The 15,582-nt window shown below is 43.6% G+C and overlaps 1 protein-coding gene across 3 annotated transcripts in view; it reads left to right on the plus strand.

The window, feature by feature from the left end:
• ogdha (oxoglutarate dehydrogenase a) overlaps positions 1-15,064 on the plus strand; it is a 70,374-nt gene extending 55,310 nt beyond the window's left edge. For all 3 annotated transcript variants that reach the window (XM_021606722.2, XM_021606719.2, XM_021606721.2), the window contains 17 exons: positions 1,965-2,111; positions 2,217-2,307; positions 2,450-2,629; positions 2,951-3,079; positions 3,225-3,404; positions 4,662-4,814; positions 4,917-5,019; positions 5,117-5,245; positions 5,454-5,604; positions 5,783-5,910; positions 6,291-6,469; positions 8,046-8,117; positions 12,301-12,426; positions 12,510-12,582; positions 12,696-12,859; positions 13,021-13,175; positions 13,273-15,064. In XM_021606722.2, coding sequence (XP_021462397.1) covers positions 1,965-2,111; positions 2,217-2,307; positions 2,450-2,629; positions 2,951-3,079; positions 3,225-3,404; positions 4,662-4,814; positions 4,917-5,019; positions 5,117-5,245; positions 5,454-5,604; positions 5,783-5,910; positions 6,291-6,469; positions 8,046-8,117; positions 12,301-12,426; positions 12,510-12,582; positions 12,696-12,859; positions 13,021-13,175; positions 13,273-13,393 — 2,281 coding nt within the window. In that variant the 3' untranslated portion in view covers positions 13,394-15,064. The remainder of the gene's footprint in view (positions 1-1,964; positions 2,112-2,216; positions 2,308-2,449; positions 2,630-2,950; positions 3,080-3,224; positions 3,405-4,661; positions 4,815-4,916; positions 5,020-5,116; positions 5,246-5,453; positions 5,605-5,782; positions 5,911-6,290; positions 6,470-8,045; positions 8,118-12,300; positions 12,427-12,509; positions 12,583-12,695; positions 12,860-13,020; positions 13,176-13,272) is intronic.
• The last annotated feature ends 518 nt before the right edge of the window (positions 15,065-15,582 follow it).

A 15,582-nucleotide genomic window follows, 5' to 3' on the forward strand; every position in this document is an offset into this window, starting at 1 on the left:
ACGCTTGTATTTCTTCCATCATTGTATTACTGTAATCCATTCCTGTTTTTAAGGCCTCAGCCTTCCCCAGTTGCCCAGGCAATAAATCATTATTTTTTTTAGCTGCTCGCTTGTAAGCAATGCTATATCTTCTGGAAGCATGGTTATAAAAATGTCCCCCTCCAATTTTAAGTTCGTAATTTTAGACTGTGGCTTTCCTCCTGTTTCGCTCGCAGAACTCGAGGAAAGGTCTCCTCTTGTTCACTTCGATGTATCCATTTCTTTTTCGAGCTGATCAGTAAATAATTCCAGATTCTCTATATTATACAGAATGTTTGTTTCGTAGTTATCAGTTAATCCTCAATTTTTGTGATTAATTCATGGGACAAGCTGTGCATACCACGCTGCCACCTGCCACGTCATCGACCGCTTTCTATAATACTTGACACATTGGAAAGAATTTACAAAAAAACTGAGCAAACTAGAATGCTATTTGGCCCTAAACAGAGTACGCAGTGGCAGAATACCTGACCACTGTGACTGACCCATATTTATGGGGATCTTTGAAACTACTTACAGACTTGCAATTGAGAAAGGCCACCAAAGGCAGACCTGGCTCTCAAGGGAAGACAGGCTATGTGCACACTGACCACAAAATGAGGTGGAAACTGAGCTGCACTTCCAAAACTCCTGCCAAATGTTTGACCATATTAGAGAGACATATTTCCCTCAGACGACACACATCCACAAAGATTTCGAGAAAAAAATCACATTTTGATAAACTCCCATTTCTATTGAGTGAAATACCAGTGTGCAATCATGGCAACAAAATGTGATCTGCTGCCACAAGAAAAGGGCAACCAGTGAAGAACAAACACCATTGTAAACACAACCTATATTTGTTTATTTATTTTCCATTTTGTGCTTTCACTATTTGCACATCATTACAACACTGTATGGCATTTGAAATGTCTTTATTATTTTGGAGTGTAATGTTTACTGTTAATCTTTTGTTTATTTTACTGTTGTTTATTATATATTTCACTTGCTTTTGCAATGTAAACATATGTTTCCCATGCCAATAAAGCCCCTCAAGTGAAATTGAGTTGAGAGACATGGAGACTGGAATAAACTATAAAAATGAACTGAGTAGCACACATCAATATTGCAATTTCGATTACAATTCTATTCATTGTGCAGCCCTAGAAGCAACTACTGTTGTCAGTGTTGATGATGGGAGAGTCAACTTTCTGTCAATCATTTTTATTTCTCAACTCTAAATATTGAGCTCTAGCAGCTATTTTACAAGCAAGATAATTGATTCGGCTTTGAGATGCTGTGTACGAAATGCACATCGGCCCTTGCGAGTGCAGGTGTCATTGGGCAGTAGCCAAGTTTTTTTTTAGGATAATGAATTTACTGTTTTATTAATACATGGCTACCAGCAGTGGGTATTATGTTTAGAGTTAGCAATATAGCTAATGTGTTTTGAGTTTTACTTACTCAGGAGGTGAATTAGCCCCAAATCAATTAGCCTATGATAATAGTGCAAATAAAAATGTAGGCTAAATTCATCTTTATTGAACAAAAAATGTAATATCAATAGCCTTATTGTCAATCCAAAATACGAGTCACTGGATTAGGTTGCACATAAAAATATTTTTGGTCATGTATTCCTGCATGGACATGTTGAAACAACATATTTCTTGAATAGCATCTTAGTCTTACGTCCCTAATAAAGCACAGTGAATGACTTTATAAAATGATTACAAATTTTTCTATTGCGTCACGCCACAGATTATTTTTTGGTGTGAACATATCATGGGGTGGCATCACCAAAAAGTTAGTGCCACCAGGTGATTTGTTTTCTTCTCTGGAGCCCTGCATTGGACCAATCCTGCAAACTAATATCATAGGAGATTTCTGGAGTCCTTCTCTCCAAAGGGATATGGCCGTGTGCTGACGACTTGCTTTGTGTACCGCAGGTTCGAGGAGTTCCTCCAGAGGAAGTGGTCGTCAGAGAAGCGCTTCGGCCTGGAGGGCTGCGAGTCTCTGATCCCCGCCCTCAAGACCATCATCGACAAGTCCAGCGAGAAGGGTGTGGAGAACGTCGTCATGGGCATGCCACACAGGTGGGTAATAACAAAAGGAGCACAAGGTGAGGGGATGCTTGAGTTTCTGCAACATGGTTTGACTTTCAGCCTTCTCTCCTCTGACACATGCTCACAATCTCCTAGGGGTCGTCTGAACGTGCTGGCCAACGTCATCCGCAAGGAGCTGGAGCAGATCTTCTGCCAGTTTGACTCTAAGCTGGAGGCTGCTGATGAGGCGAGTCCCATCTAGCCCACCAACTGCAATTCTTGACTGCACTAATTGGAACACAGCTACTGAATTGCCTGAATGTGTGGCTCTATTGTAGATGCCTAGCGGTATTCTACTGCTAGTATGTTTGACTCTGTTGTTGTTGCAGGGCTCTGGTGATGTCAAGTACCACCTGGGGATGTACCACAGAAGGATCAACCGTGTGACCGACCGCAACATCACTCTGTCCCTCATGGCCAACCCCTCCCACCTGGAGGCTGTGGACCCCGTGGTGCAGGGCAAGACCAAGGCCGAGCAGTTCTACTGCGGAGACACCGAGGGACACAAGGTACGGACCGACACCGCTGGTTTTGAACACGGTGTATTTATTTTTCTCAAAGTGACAAGGGAGTACTTGCAGAGATCATAGTCCTTTTGTGTACTGTAGAAAGTCACCCTTTCGGTTCGATCCCAGATTTCGGCACCAACAAAAAGAAAAAGACGCCCCTTTTTCTGCCCTTCACTTACACACTGATCTGTACCGGATGAGTGAAAATATGGTTTCCACCATATCGCTTTCACCAATCTGACTTTATTTGATGAGTTATTACCTCAAGCAAGAATGGATTGTAAGTGTTCTGCATTTGACGTTGGATTGTTTATGTTCCAGGTGATGTCCATCCTGATGCACGGTGATGCTGCCTTTGCCGGTCAGGGCGTTGTGTACGAAACCTTCCATCTCAGCGACCTGCCGTCCTACTCCACCCACGGCACGGTGCATGTGGTCGTCAACAACCAGGTGTGCGCACACACACGCCAATCTAACCACTGACCACACCTGGTCTGGAGAAGATACAAATAGTCTTTGTTCCAGCCATGGTAGAAAACCAGTGGTTGTGTGAATGGCTGGTGTGCTAACCCTCACAACCCCTAACTTCCCCCAGATTGGCTTCACCACTGACCCCCGTATGGCGCGCTCCTCTCCGTACCCCACTGACGTGGCCCGGGTGGTCAATGCTCCCATCTTCCACGTGAATGCTGACGACCCTGAGGCTGTGGTGTACGTGTGCAACGTGGCCGCCGAGTGGAGAGCCACCTTCCACAAGGACGTGGTGGTGGACCTGGTGAGTATAGTTCCCTAGGTACAGAACTAGGATCAGCTTCCCTTCCCCCAATCCTAACCTTAACCATTCATGGGGGGAAATTAATAACTGACCCAAGATCAGGGGCTGTGTTTGTGTGTGCAGACCTGCCAACTTGCACACATTTTGTGTACCATGCACGTAATTTGAGGTTAAAGGATGCTGATACGAAAAACTATCCTAAAATAAGTTAGCAAATGTAAGTAAGCATTTCACTGTAAGGTATACACTTGTTGTAGTCGGCGCATGTGACAAAGTTTGATTTAAAATACACAAAAATAGGTTTTTAGTTGGGGCATTGTGGTATTTGACTCAACCGTCTGAAGTTAGAGCTGAGTTGCTCCAGCCTGACCCCCGTCGTCTTAGTACTATTTCTTCCCTCGAACTGGATGGCAGTTCCTCACTTCGTCTGATACCTCTGATGTGTGAGGGAAAAGTGTGGGGGGAATGGCTGTTTGCTAAATACATTTTCCTTAATTGTATGTGTTTGTCAAGCACATAACCATTATTATTTCATAGTTAGCACCTTAGCTAAGGCGTCATTACGACATGGTAGTTAGCTACAGTGTTTAGTCAACTAAGCGAGAACACTTTCTTGTCAGGTAGTAGGAGCGAGCTCATTTACGGGCATGGAAACATGTGCGCTGTTGCGGTAGTTCAGTGTGCGTCACTGCGTGGATGGAAACAGACACGCCCTGAGACCTGTTCCGCTCATGGCGTCCACAGAAAGTTATATTGGACTGTTAAAGATTAGTAGGCAAATGTTAATTAATCAGTTCTTGATCTATCTGTCCTCTTGATATATCTGTATGTCAACAGTAGACTGCTAATGATGTGATATTAGTCCGTTCACAAATGTTGAATGAATGGTAGCCAATAGTCAGACCTAACTTGATGGATTAGGTCAGGGATGGAGATCTAAAACAAGTTAACCCCCTCTGGACCTCTCCCCTACCCAACCTTAGTCTTACATCAGCACCACCTTGTCAGAAAGTCCTAGTGAGAGACCTTTTTCTAGTTAGCTACTGAAGAGCAACTAATTATCAAGAACCCATAAAGTCTATAGCCTACAATTCCTACTGAGGCATTCTGCCAACCTCCTTATTAGGTCCAAAAAATGCCTATTATTTGGGCAGTGTGGTTGTCGCGCATGCCGTCGCGGGGGGGTGCCGCCACGGCTTTGATCAGGTTGGCAGGTCTGTCCGTGTGTGTTTATTAACAATGTTTGTGTGTCGGCAGGTGTGCTACCGGCGGTTGGGACACAACGAGATGGACGAGCCCATGTTCACTCAGCCCCTGATGTACAAGCAGATCAAGAAGCAGAAGGGAGTGATGCAGAAGTATGGCGAGAAACTCATTGCAGAGGGGGTCGTCACGAGACAGGAGTACGAGGTCAGAGCTCAACCACTTCGACCATATCTCTCACACTCTCCATAGAGTAGAGCCGAGGAGTCACCCTCTCCACTTCTGCCTTCCATCTCCCTCTCTCTACAGGAGGAGATTGCAAAGTATGATAAGATCTGTGAGGAGGCACATGTTCGCTCCAAGGATGAGAAGATCCTCCACATCAAACACTGGCTGGACTCTCCCTGGCCTGGTGAGTGGGTTAACAGCTCACAGACACACATACACAATGCCATGTGTGTGTGTGTTGTGAATAATGGACCTGTGTGTGTGTGTGTGTGTGTGTGTAGGTTTTTTCAACCTGGATGGCCAGCCCAAGAGCCTGACCTGCCCGTCCACTGGCCTAACTGAGGAGGAGCTGACCCACATCGGTCAGGTGGCCTCCTCAGTGCCAGTCGAAGACTTCACCATCCATGGAGGTGAACCCTACTCTAAACCATAGAATTAAGAACATAATAATATTATGCATCTCTATGCCTTTTAACTTTTTAAATCCTCTGGCGGGAGAGTCAAAAGCAAAAGAGCCAAAGTGCAGAGTGAAGACATGGCTCTTTTATTGACTCTGGCTGTGTAAACACAGCAAGATTTGCACCCGGTGACAAGTGTCTGGTTTGCACTCCTCCGTAGGTCTGAGCCGTATCCTGAAGGCCCGAGGGGAGATGATCAAGAACCGCACGGTGGACTGGGCCCTGGGAGAATACATGGCCTTTGGCTCTCTGCTCAAAGAGGGCATCCACGTTCGCCTCAGCGGCCAGGACGTGGAGAGGGGCACCTTCAGGTGACGAGAGGGACTTTCAGTCCCAGGCAAATAAAAAAATTCAATTTTTGAGCATGTCATCTTAAGTGTGTCCCAAATGATGGTCTCTGGTCAAAAGTAGGGTACAGGCTGCCATTTGGGATGCAGATCTTGTCTCTTGTCCCTCATTGTCCCTGCTGTGTGTTTCCCTCCCTGCCAGTCACCGACACCATGTGCTGCACGACCAGAACGTGGACAAGAGAGTTTGCATCCCCATGAACCACGTGGCCCCCAACCAGGCCCCCTACACCGTCTGCAACAGCTCCCTGTCTGAGTACGGCGTGCTGGGTCAGTCACTCTACACCTCACAATTACTGTGAAAACATTTACTATGGAAACAGATTCAGAGAAACTGGGAAATATCACAGGAACTCTCATTCAAATAATCCCTTACTACTATCTCCACCTGCTACTAACTGGGGACTCACACTTGGCAAGATAATCGGGGACCTAGCGACCAGTCATTTTGTATGAAAGGAGACACACAGCGACCTAATTGTCCGCGACGAGAGCGCAAGCAACCAACATTCACAACGATACACCAACCCGGAGAGATTTTATCCTTGATCGCTGACTATCTCGGCAAATGAGTCTTGAGTTAGGAACCTCTCTTTCTAACTCATTCTCTCGCTCTCTCTTTCTTTCTTTCCCTCGGTCTCTGTTGTCAGGTTTCGAGCTGGGCTTTGCCATGGCCAGTCCCAATGCCCTGGTCCTGTGGGAGGCCCAGTTCGGAGACTTCCACAACACAGCCCAGTGCATAATCGACCAGTTCATTTGCCCCGGCCAGGCCAAGTGGGTCCGCCAGAATGGCATAGTCCTGCTGCTGCCCCACGGCATGGAGGGCATGGTGAGTACCCCATAGCACCAGTTGAAGGGAGGAGATGGCGTTTCAAACAATTGTTCATAATCATTTCTTTACACTACATGCTCATTTAAGTGTTTTCTTTATTTTTACTCTTTTATTAACTGTACAATAATAGTGAAGACATCAAAACTATGAAATAACACATACGGAATCATGTAGTAAAATATATTCTATATTGGAGGTTCTTCAAAGTAGCCACCCTTTGTCTTGATGACAGCTCTGCATTTTCTCAACAAGCTTCATGAGGTGGAATGTATTTCAATTAAAAGGTGTGCCTTGTTAAAAGTTAAATTTAGGAATTTCTTAAGTTTGAGCCAGTCGTTTGTGTTGTGACAAGGTAGGGGTGGTATACAGAAGATAGCCCTATTTGGTAAAAGACCAAGTCCATATTATGACAAGAAGAAGAACAGCTCAAATAAGCAAAGCAAAACGACAGTCCATCATTACTTTAAGACATGAAGGTCAGTCAATACGGAAAAATTCAAGAACTTTGAAAGTTTCTTCAAGTGCAGTCGCAAAAACCATCAAGCGCTATATTGAAACTGTCTCTTATGAGGACCTCCACAGGAAAGGAAGACCCGGAGTTACCTCTGCTGCAGAGGATAAGTTCATTAGAGTTACCAGCCAAATTACAGCCCAAATAAATGCTTTACAGAGTTGAAGTAATAGGCACATCTCAATATCAACCGTTCAGAGGAGACTGCGTGAATCAGGCATTCATGGTTGAATTGCTCCAAAGAAAACACTACTAAGGACACCAATAATAAGATATTTGCTTGAGCCAAGAAACACGAGCAATGGACATTTGACCAGTGGAAATCCTTTGGTCTGATGAGTCCAAATTAGAGGTTTTTGGTTTGGATGATCTCTGCATGTGTGGTTCCCACTGTGAAGCATGGAGGAGGTGGTGTAATGGTGTGTGGGTGCTTTGCTGGTGACACTGTCAGTGATTTATTTAGAAATCAAGGCACACTTAACCAGCATTCTGCAGTGATATGCCATCCCATCTGGTTTGGGCTTAGTGGGACTATCATTTGTTTTTCAGCAGTACAATGACCCAACACAAATCCAGGCTGTGTAAGGGCTATTTGACCAAGAAGGACAGTGATGGATCAGATGACCTAGCCTCCACAATCACCTGACCTCAATCCAACTGAGATTTGTGCTCAGCATATGTGGGAACCTTCAAGACTTTTTGAAAAGCATTCCAGGTGAAGCTGGTTGAGAATGCCAAGTGTGTGCAAAGCTGTCAAGGCAAAGGGTGGCTACTTTGAAGAATCTAAAATATATTTTGATTTGTTTAGCACTTTTTTGGTTACTACATGATTCCACATGTGTTATTTCATCGTTTTGATGTCTTCACCATTATTATACAATGTAGAAATTAGTAACAATAAATAAAGAAAAACCCTTGAATGAGTAGATGTCCAAACTTTTGACTGATACTGTACTTGAAAATAGTTTATTAAAAACATTGTTAATATGACGGTTATTATATGCATCCATAATCGTTGATTTTCTGTGCCAGCCCTAGTGACCTCACTGCTCTCCTCCACAGGGCCCAGAACACTCCTCTGCTCGTCCAGAGAGATTTCTCCAGATGTGCAACGATGATCCTGACGTGCTCCCGGTAAGTCAAACCCTCACTTCTAATCATTCTGCACTGCCTTTTGTATCCAAAGGGCTGTTCATGTATTCTAGTTCTTGCCTGACATTGACATATCTTGACATTTTCTTCCAAATAGAGTGGAATCTATGTCTAAGGCGGTGGTAATTCAAACTTTTTCAGCAGGGACCACATTTTTTTCCCCAAGAATTTCTCGCAACCCATATCTAATGACACAACCTTAAAATCTATACATTTATATTTTTACATCAACAAATAACCTTCGATTTATTGCATTTTCATCTCTTATCAACATGAAAAGAAACCAATAAATACATTTACTCAATAAAATTATATTTTTCAGATTATCTTCAAAAAACGTTTGTATATTTTCCCATGGAATGTGTATTTTTTTTGTTATTATTATTACTATATTTTGGTGGGGGTCGCGACCAAGACTTTGTTTACCACTGCTCTAGGGTAATATTAAGGTCATTTTGCAACGGAAACAGATAGTTGAAGTGTCTCCGGCACACTGTGTACTAGCAAATGTATACGTTGGTCTCATCTACTGAGGGGGTACAATATAGACGTGCCATAAACAGAATGTGAAATTCAAATTTAAACACCCCCAAAGCTTCAGTGGCATGGTACTTAATGTGAGATGAAACCGGAACTGGTCCTTGCTAGGACTGTAGAGGTTCTGAAATTTTGTCAGTCTGATTGTCATGCAAATAAATACCAGTCTCACGGTAATTGACCATTAATTAACATAAAAACACGTTTAGCATTTCCAGCTTCCCACTATAGCCTATAAGCCACTGATGCGTACCTTTTTCAACATCTACATTTTTTAAGTCTAATAAATCAATTTAATATAGCCTACACTCACAATAACTTTGTTATTTTAGGCAGGTGTAAAGAAACATGATATGAAGAAAATGTCGCCTATTTCAGAAGAACAGCATAACATGTTCTGAGTTGTCCTTATCTTACGCCCTGATCTGGCTATGCCATATGGTTGTTGGCTACACTAGTTAATTTAGCAGGTAAGATTTGCTTAATTCCCGTGGTATTATTTTATAGTAAGACCAATACAATTGAACATGAGCTGAATAAAATAGAAAGGATATTTTGCGACTAATGATGATTTGAAAAGAGTCATGAATGACACGTGCTCTGCTCTGTTTCTTGTGCGGGCTGCACAAACACAATCATTCACAATTTGACAAGCACTTGATAATATTTTCACTGACTATTCTCAATTTAATCTGGCCTTTACATATAGCCTACTAATATTCACTATATATACAAAAGTATGTAGACACCCCTTCAAATTAGTGGATTCGGCTATTTCAGACACCCGTTGCTGATAGTTGTATAAAATCGAGCACACAGCCATGCAATCTTCACAGACAAACATTGGCAGTAGAATGGCCTTGTTGAAGAGCTCAGTGACTTTCAGTGTGGCACCTTCATAGGATGCCACCTTTCCATGTTTGTTTTAAGCCTATCCCAATCCTTAACCCTTAACTTGACCATTCAGAGTTAATGCCACTGTAAGCATCTGCCTCCAAAGGTTATAAGTTGTTTTTGAGATTTTTGTTTTAAGCTTATCCTAAGCCTTAACTAAACCTTTCTGAGTTAATGCCTAAACATATCCCTAACCTTAAAAATGTGGCATTAATGTTTAAACTTAACCTTAAACGTTGATGTTTTCAACAACTTCGAATTTTGACATTTGAGAAACATAAATGAACATCTACTTCTGACGTGAGCTAGTTACTGTAGGCTATGGGTTCTCCAACTGTGTTCCAGGTGTCTTGGGCCTATAGGCTACGTTTGGAGTTATTTAGCCACTTCAGTTGTGATACAAACCGTAGCAACACACACAGGCCTTATGGGCTAGGCTACATGATGCATACGACTATGATTTGAACTAGTCTTAGACTGCAAACACTGGAAAACATTCACATGTTCTAATATTCTCACCATTAAGATTATTCTCAATTTAATCTCGCCTTTACAGTGCATTTGGAAAATATTCAGACCCCTTGACTTTTTCCACATTTTGTTATGTTACAGCCTTATTCTAAAATCGATTGTATTGTTTTTTTTTACACCCAATAACCCATGACAAAGCCAAAACAGTTTTTTAGATTTTCTTTGCGATTTTCTTTTAAAAAATTAAAAAACTCACATTTACATAAGTATTCAGACCCTTTACTCAGTACTTTGTTGAAGCAACGATTACAGCCACGAGTCTTCTTGGGTATGACACTACAAGCTTGGCACACTTGTGTTTTGGGGAGTTTAATTTTTTCTGCAGATCCTCTCAAGGTTTGTCAAGTTGGATGGGGAGTGTTGCAGCACAGCTATTTTAAGGTCTCTCTAGAGATGTTCGATCAGGTTCAAGTCCGGGCTCTGGTTGGGCCACTCAAGGACATTCAGAGATGTGTCCCGAAGCCACTCCTGCATTGTTTTGGCTGTGTGTTTAGGGTTGTTGTCCTGTTGGAAGTTGAAGCTTTGCCCCAGTCTGAGGTCATGAGTACTTTGGAGCAGGTTTTCATCAAGGATCTCTGTACTTTACTCCGTTCATCTTTCCCTCGATGCTAACTAGTGTCCCTGCTGCTGAAAAACATCCCCACAGCATGATGCTGCCACTACCATGCTTCGCTGTAGGGATGGTGCCAGGTTTCCTCCAGACATGACGCTTGGTATTCAGGCAAAAGAGTTCAATCTTGGTTTCATCAGACCGGAGAATCTTGTTTCTCATGGTCAGAGTCCTTTAGGTGCCTTTTGGCAAACTCCAAGCTGGCTGTTATGTGCCTTTTACTGAAGTGTGTCTTCCGTCTGGCCGCTCTACCATAAGGCCTGATTGGTAGAGTGCTGCAGAGATGGTTGTCCCTCTGGAAGGTTGTCCCTCTGGAAGGTTCTCCCCTCCCACAGAGGAACTCTGGAGCTCTTTCAGGGTGAACATTGGGTTCTTGGTCACCTCCCTGACCAAGGCCCTTCTCCCCCGATTGCTCAGGTTGGCCGGGCGGCCAGCTCTAGGAAGAGTCTTGGTGGTTCCAAACTTCTTTAATTTAAGAATAATGAAGGCCACTGTGTTCTTGGGGACCTTCAATGCTTCAGAATTTTTTTGGTACCCTTCCCCAGATCTGTGCCTTGACACAATATTGTCAAGGATCTCTACTGACAATTCCTTCGACCCCATGGCTTGGTTTTTGCTCTGACGTGCACTGTCAACTGTGGGACCATATATAGACAGGTGTGTGCCTTTCCAAATCATGTCCAATCAATTGAATTTACCACAGGTGGACTCCAAGTTGAAGAAACATCTCAAGGATGATAAATGGAAACAGGTTGCACCTGAGCTCAATTTTGAGTGTCATAGCAAAGAACACTTTTTCATTTTAAACATTTGCAAATATAAAAATAAACTCTTCACTTTGTCATTATGGGGTATTGTGTGTAGATTGAGTAAAAAATATATTTACTCAATTTTAGAATATGGCTGTAAAGTAACAATGTGGGAAAGATGAAGGGGTCTGAATTCTTTCCGAAAGCACTGTATGTGTGAAATTAGTTTTGATTTAGAATGGGCCATTATCATGCACCTGTTGGCACAGGGACAGGGTAAAAAGACAGCATCCATATGCACTTGAATAGTATTTGAAGAAAGCTTTTCTCCGCAGTTCATTTTCATGGCAGCCATGTAGGCTACTCCAGTTGAAAAGCAAAGTAATGTGCTTAATATATGAAAAGTTGCGAAAAAAATATAGTAGGCCTAGTTGATGGGTTCCTCCTCTTTTTAATAGAGGTCGTCAACTCTGTTTTATCATGCAATTGCATAGCATTGCCTGTACAAATGTTGCCTAACAGGAACACTTATTTTATTCCATGTGTCAACCAGCTATGAGGAGCTCGCTCTCGTTGCGCAACAGGTGATCCTATTCCACTCAAACTCTGAATGCCAGGAGTCTCATGAAGTGTTTGATTTGGTATTTGCAGCTTAGTGATTAGATGGACAATAGTGCTGAGTACCAGCATTAGCGACTGGCCGTTAGCAAGTTTGGTAAGCTACTAATGACCATCAGCGGCATCAAAGCGCAGTTTTTGAGAAGCCTAGTTACCGTGACTCACGGGTAACGTGGAATCACCGTAACAGCCTTAGTCCTTACCCTTTCTTCTCACTCTCCACCAGAGCATCACAGAAGACTTTGCCATTCGCCAGCTCCACGACTGCAACTGGATAGTGGTCAACTGTTCGAACCCTGGCAACTTCTTCCACGTGCTGAGGAGGCAGATTCTGGCGCCCTTCAGGAAGCCTGTGAGTCCCCGTCAATAACAACATTTTTACCCTAAAGCTGCTTATTACAGCTCATTGTCCTCTGATCTGTCCTCTTTTCCTAGCTCATCGTTTTCACCCCCAAATCCCTGCTGCGCCATCCCGAGGCGAGGTCCAACTTTGACGAGATGCTGCCAGGTAAGACGGTGTGTGTGGGCGTGTGTATGTCTGTGAAGGACAGTGCTGGTGTATATGCCCTCTGTATGTCTGGCAGTGGGTGAGTGTTGCTGTGTCTTCCTGCTGTGCTCCAGGCACAGACTTCCAGCGCCTGATCCCAGATAATGGCCCAGTGGCCCAGAACCCAGCCGGGGTGAAGCGCATCGTTTTCTGCACAGGGAAGGTGTACTACGAACTCACCAAGGAACGCAAGGCCCACGGCATGGAGGACACGGTCGCCATTGCTCGCATGGAGCAGGTAGCTACACACACACTCAACACCTCAGGGCTCCCACACAGAGCGGTATGCACTAGAAAAATGCTTAGCCAAACTTTTGCGTGACCTAGCGCGTTTGACACATTGGCTTTCCGAGCTACCTTACTCTTCTTCATGACATGACGTGGTCTCTCTGTTTGCAGCTGTCCCCCTTCCCCTTCGACCTGGTGAAGGCTGAGAGCGAGAAGTACCCCAATGCCGACCTGGTGTGGTGCCAAGAGGAGCATAAGAACCAGGGCTACTACGACTACGTCAAACCCCGCATGCGCACCACCATCGATCGCGCCAAGCCAGTCTGGTAAACAAACCCTTCATCTGCTCTTATCCTCACTCCTAAGTGTGTCTGTGTTTAGTTAAACTCTTATTAAACTCTCTCCCATTACGTGTGTGTTCAGGTATGCTGGTCGCCCTCCTGCTGCGGCCCCAGCCACAGGAAACAAGAAGGCCCACCTGGTGGAGCTGAAGAATTTCCTGGACACTGCCTTCGATCTGGACGCCTTCAAGGACCAGATGTAACTCTTTCTTCCCGCTTCCTCTGTCCCAGGATAAGGGGTAGCCTTCAACCTCCACTGCAACCCAGAGGCCCCTCCTTCTCCGTCCCATACGCCCACATACCCCCTGGACTTGGAGCTTAGAGCAAGCCTACTCTCCTGGTGGGTGTCTCTGTCTCTAGCCCACAAAGGCAACAGTCCTGTTCATTTAAGTCATTGCTATCTTCCCCTACCCAGGCCCTCCCTCATCGACTCCCCCTGGTCCTGTCTCAGCGTGCCCTACCCCACCTTCATCAGACACATGCCTCAAGACCACACATTTAGCAGTAGACAACCAGCCAGCCAGCCAGTCAGGGGTCAGGAAAGAGAACCTTTGTACAGTCAGTGATCCTTAGCTTGGTTTTTATTTTCTATACCTGTATTTCTCTGGTTAACACTCCACTCACCAACACTATAACCTTCTTGTGTTGGGTTTTGCTTAAGCCCTCTGTGTGTGTGTGTAACCAAAGCACATTGTTTATAAAGCTTTATATATTTTTCTGTGCGTTTCATTCTGTTGCTATCCTTTTGAAAAGTGTCTCCTTACACGTTTCATCGCAGGTCTCCTTACATAGCCAAAGGACGGGGCAACTGTTGCAACCAGTTTAAGATATGTACTGCTAGTATTTGGCAAAACACACAACGGTTAGTTCAATGTCCATGATCAGACCACATCATTTCGAGGAGAACCAGGTGTTCCCCCCCCCCCCCCTCCTGTTCTCTGCTCTGAGCACACTGCAGGGATGAACTTGTCTTGGTCTCTACCCCTCCGTCTCTCTTCTCCAGGGCTATCTATCTCCTTGGTGAGTGCTATTGACATCACCACCATCTGCAACTGCTTTACATTTGTCTGTTTATTGGTTGTATGTGTGTTTAGGTTTTTTTGCCTTTCAAATCAACTTTCTCATTCTTGTAATGGCTATTAGAATATGAGGTATTGAATGTGGGAAATGGGAAATATTTTCACTGTCACATTGTCTTCAGTGAAATACTAGTACATTTAACATGACAAATGCTCTTTTATCCATCTTGCACCATTTCTCACGAAAGAGGCTGAGACTTAGGTAAGGGAAATTGGAGTGATGAACCAGTGAGATGAGTTGGTACCATATTTGCATTTATATATGAGTGTTGAACTGGTCAAATGAGTTCCATGTTTGCACTTGTATATAAATCCACATAGGAGAAGTTTGTAAAGGATTGTTCATATAGCAATGTCAGGGCAACTTCTGTCTTTAGATACATGGCCCCTAGCTCTGTTGTCCTACTGCAGAACAGGGCAAGCAGGTTGGAGCTGATTTCCCTCCCCCCTACATGTAGTCCTCTCATGACTCTAGCTAAACACTGATCTCATCCAGATGACATAAACTAGACCTGGCACCTCTAGATGTCTCTCAACAACTCATGTACTCATTTTCCTCTTGCAACCCCTGTGCCAAATTTGTTTTCAAGCATTTAACATTATTTTGAGGGTGTATGAATGAATTGCCAGAGGAGTCTTTTTAGCTGCATAGCTAATTAAAAAAACAGGACATCACCTTTTGTTTGGATGGCTCCACGAGAAAGCAAATTATTTATTTATTTTCATATAGTGGATTAAGATTCTTTCCATTTAATTATTTTTGCTTCATTCAATAAAGACTATCTTCCCAAATCAGTGAATGGTTGAATACATTTTTTTGACAATTAGTGTTTTGTTTTTACATTGCACTTCACAAACAAAACGAAACGCCCACTATACAACACATTACCCAAGGTGATATCAACATATGGTTTCCAAATTTCATTAAACACTTCCATAGTTTGTTTAACTTTAGAATATACAAAATCCAACAGTATGTACAGTAGCTAGATAGTTCAGTCCTCCAGTTATTGAGGCTTTTCAATTGATGGCTATACATTCTTTGCAGCAATTAGACCTAGATGACAACTTTCTGTTGATCTCTGTCATGACGTGGCCCTTTTTGGGTATAGCTAGTGGCTTCCCCCTCTCTCCTACACCCAGGTTCTGTTATCTCAGGTTGTAAATTCCTGGAGGAATCTCCTGGCCATGCAGAAATAGACACATAGAGAGAACAAAGGATTTCACATGGCGAACTCCTAAATCCCCAAAATGAGGATTTGATACAAAATGTCCACTTGTGAGAAGGTGGGAATGGTCTGTGGACACTTAAG

This window comes from Oncorhynchus mykiss, chromosome 6 (assembly GCF_013265735.2).
Source record: "Oncorhynchus mykiss isolate Arlee chromosome 6, USDA_OmykA_1.1, whole genome shotgun sequence".
Lineage (NCBI taxonomy): Eukaryota > Metazoa > Chordata > Actinopteri > Salmoniformes > Salmonidae > Oncorhynchus > Oncorhynchus mykiss.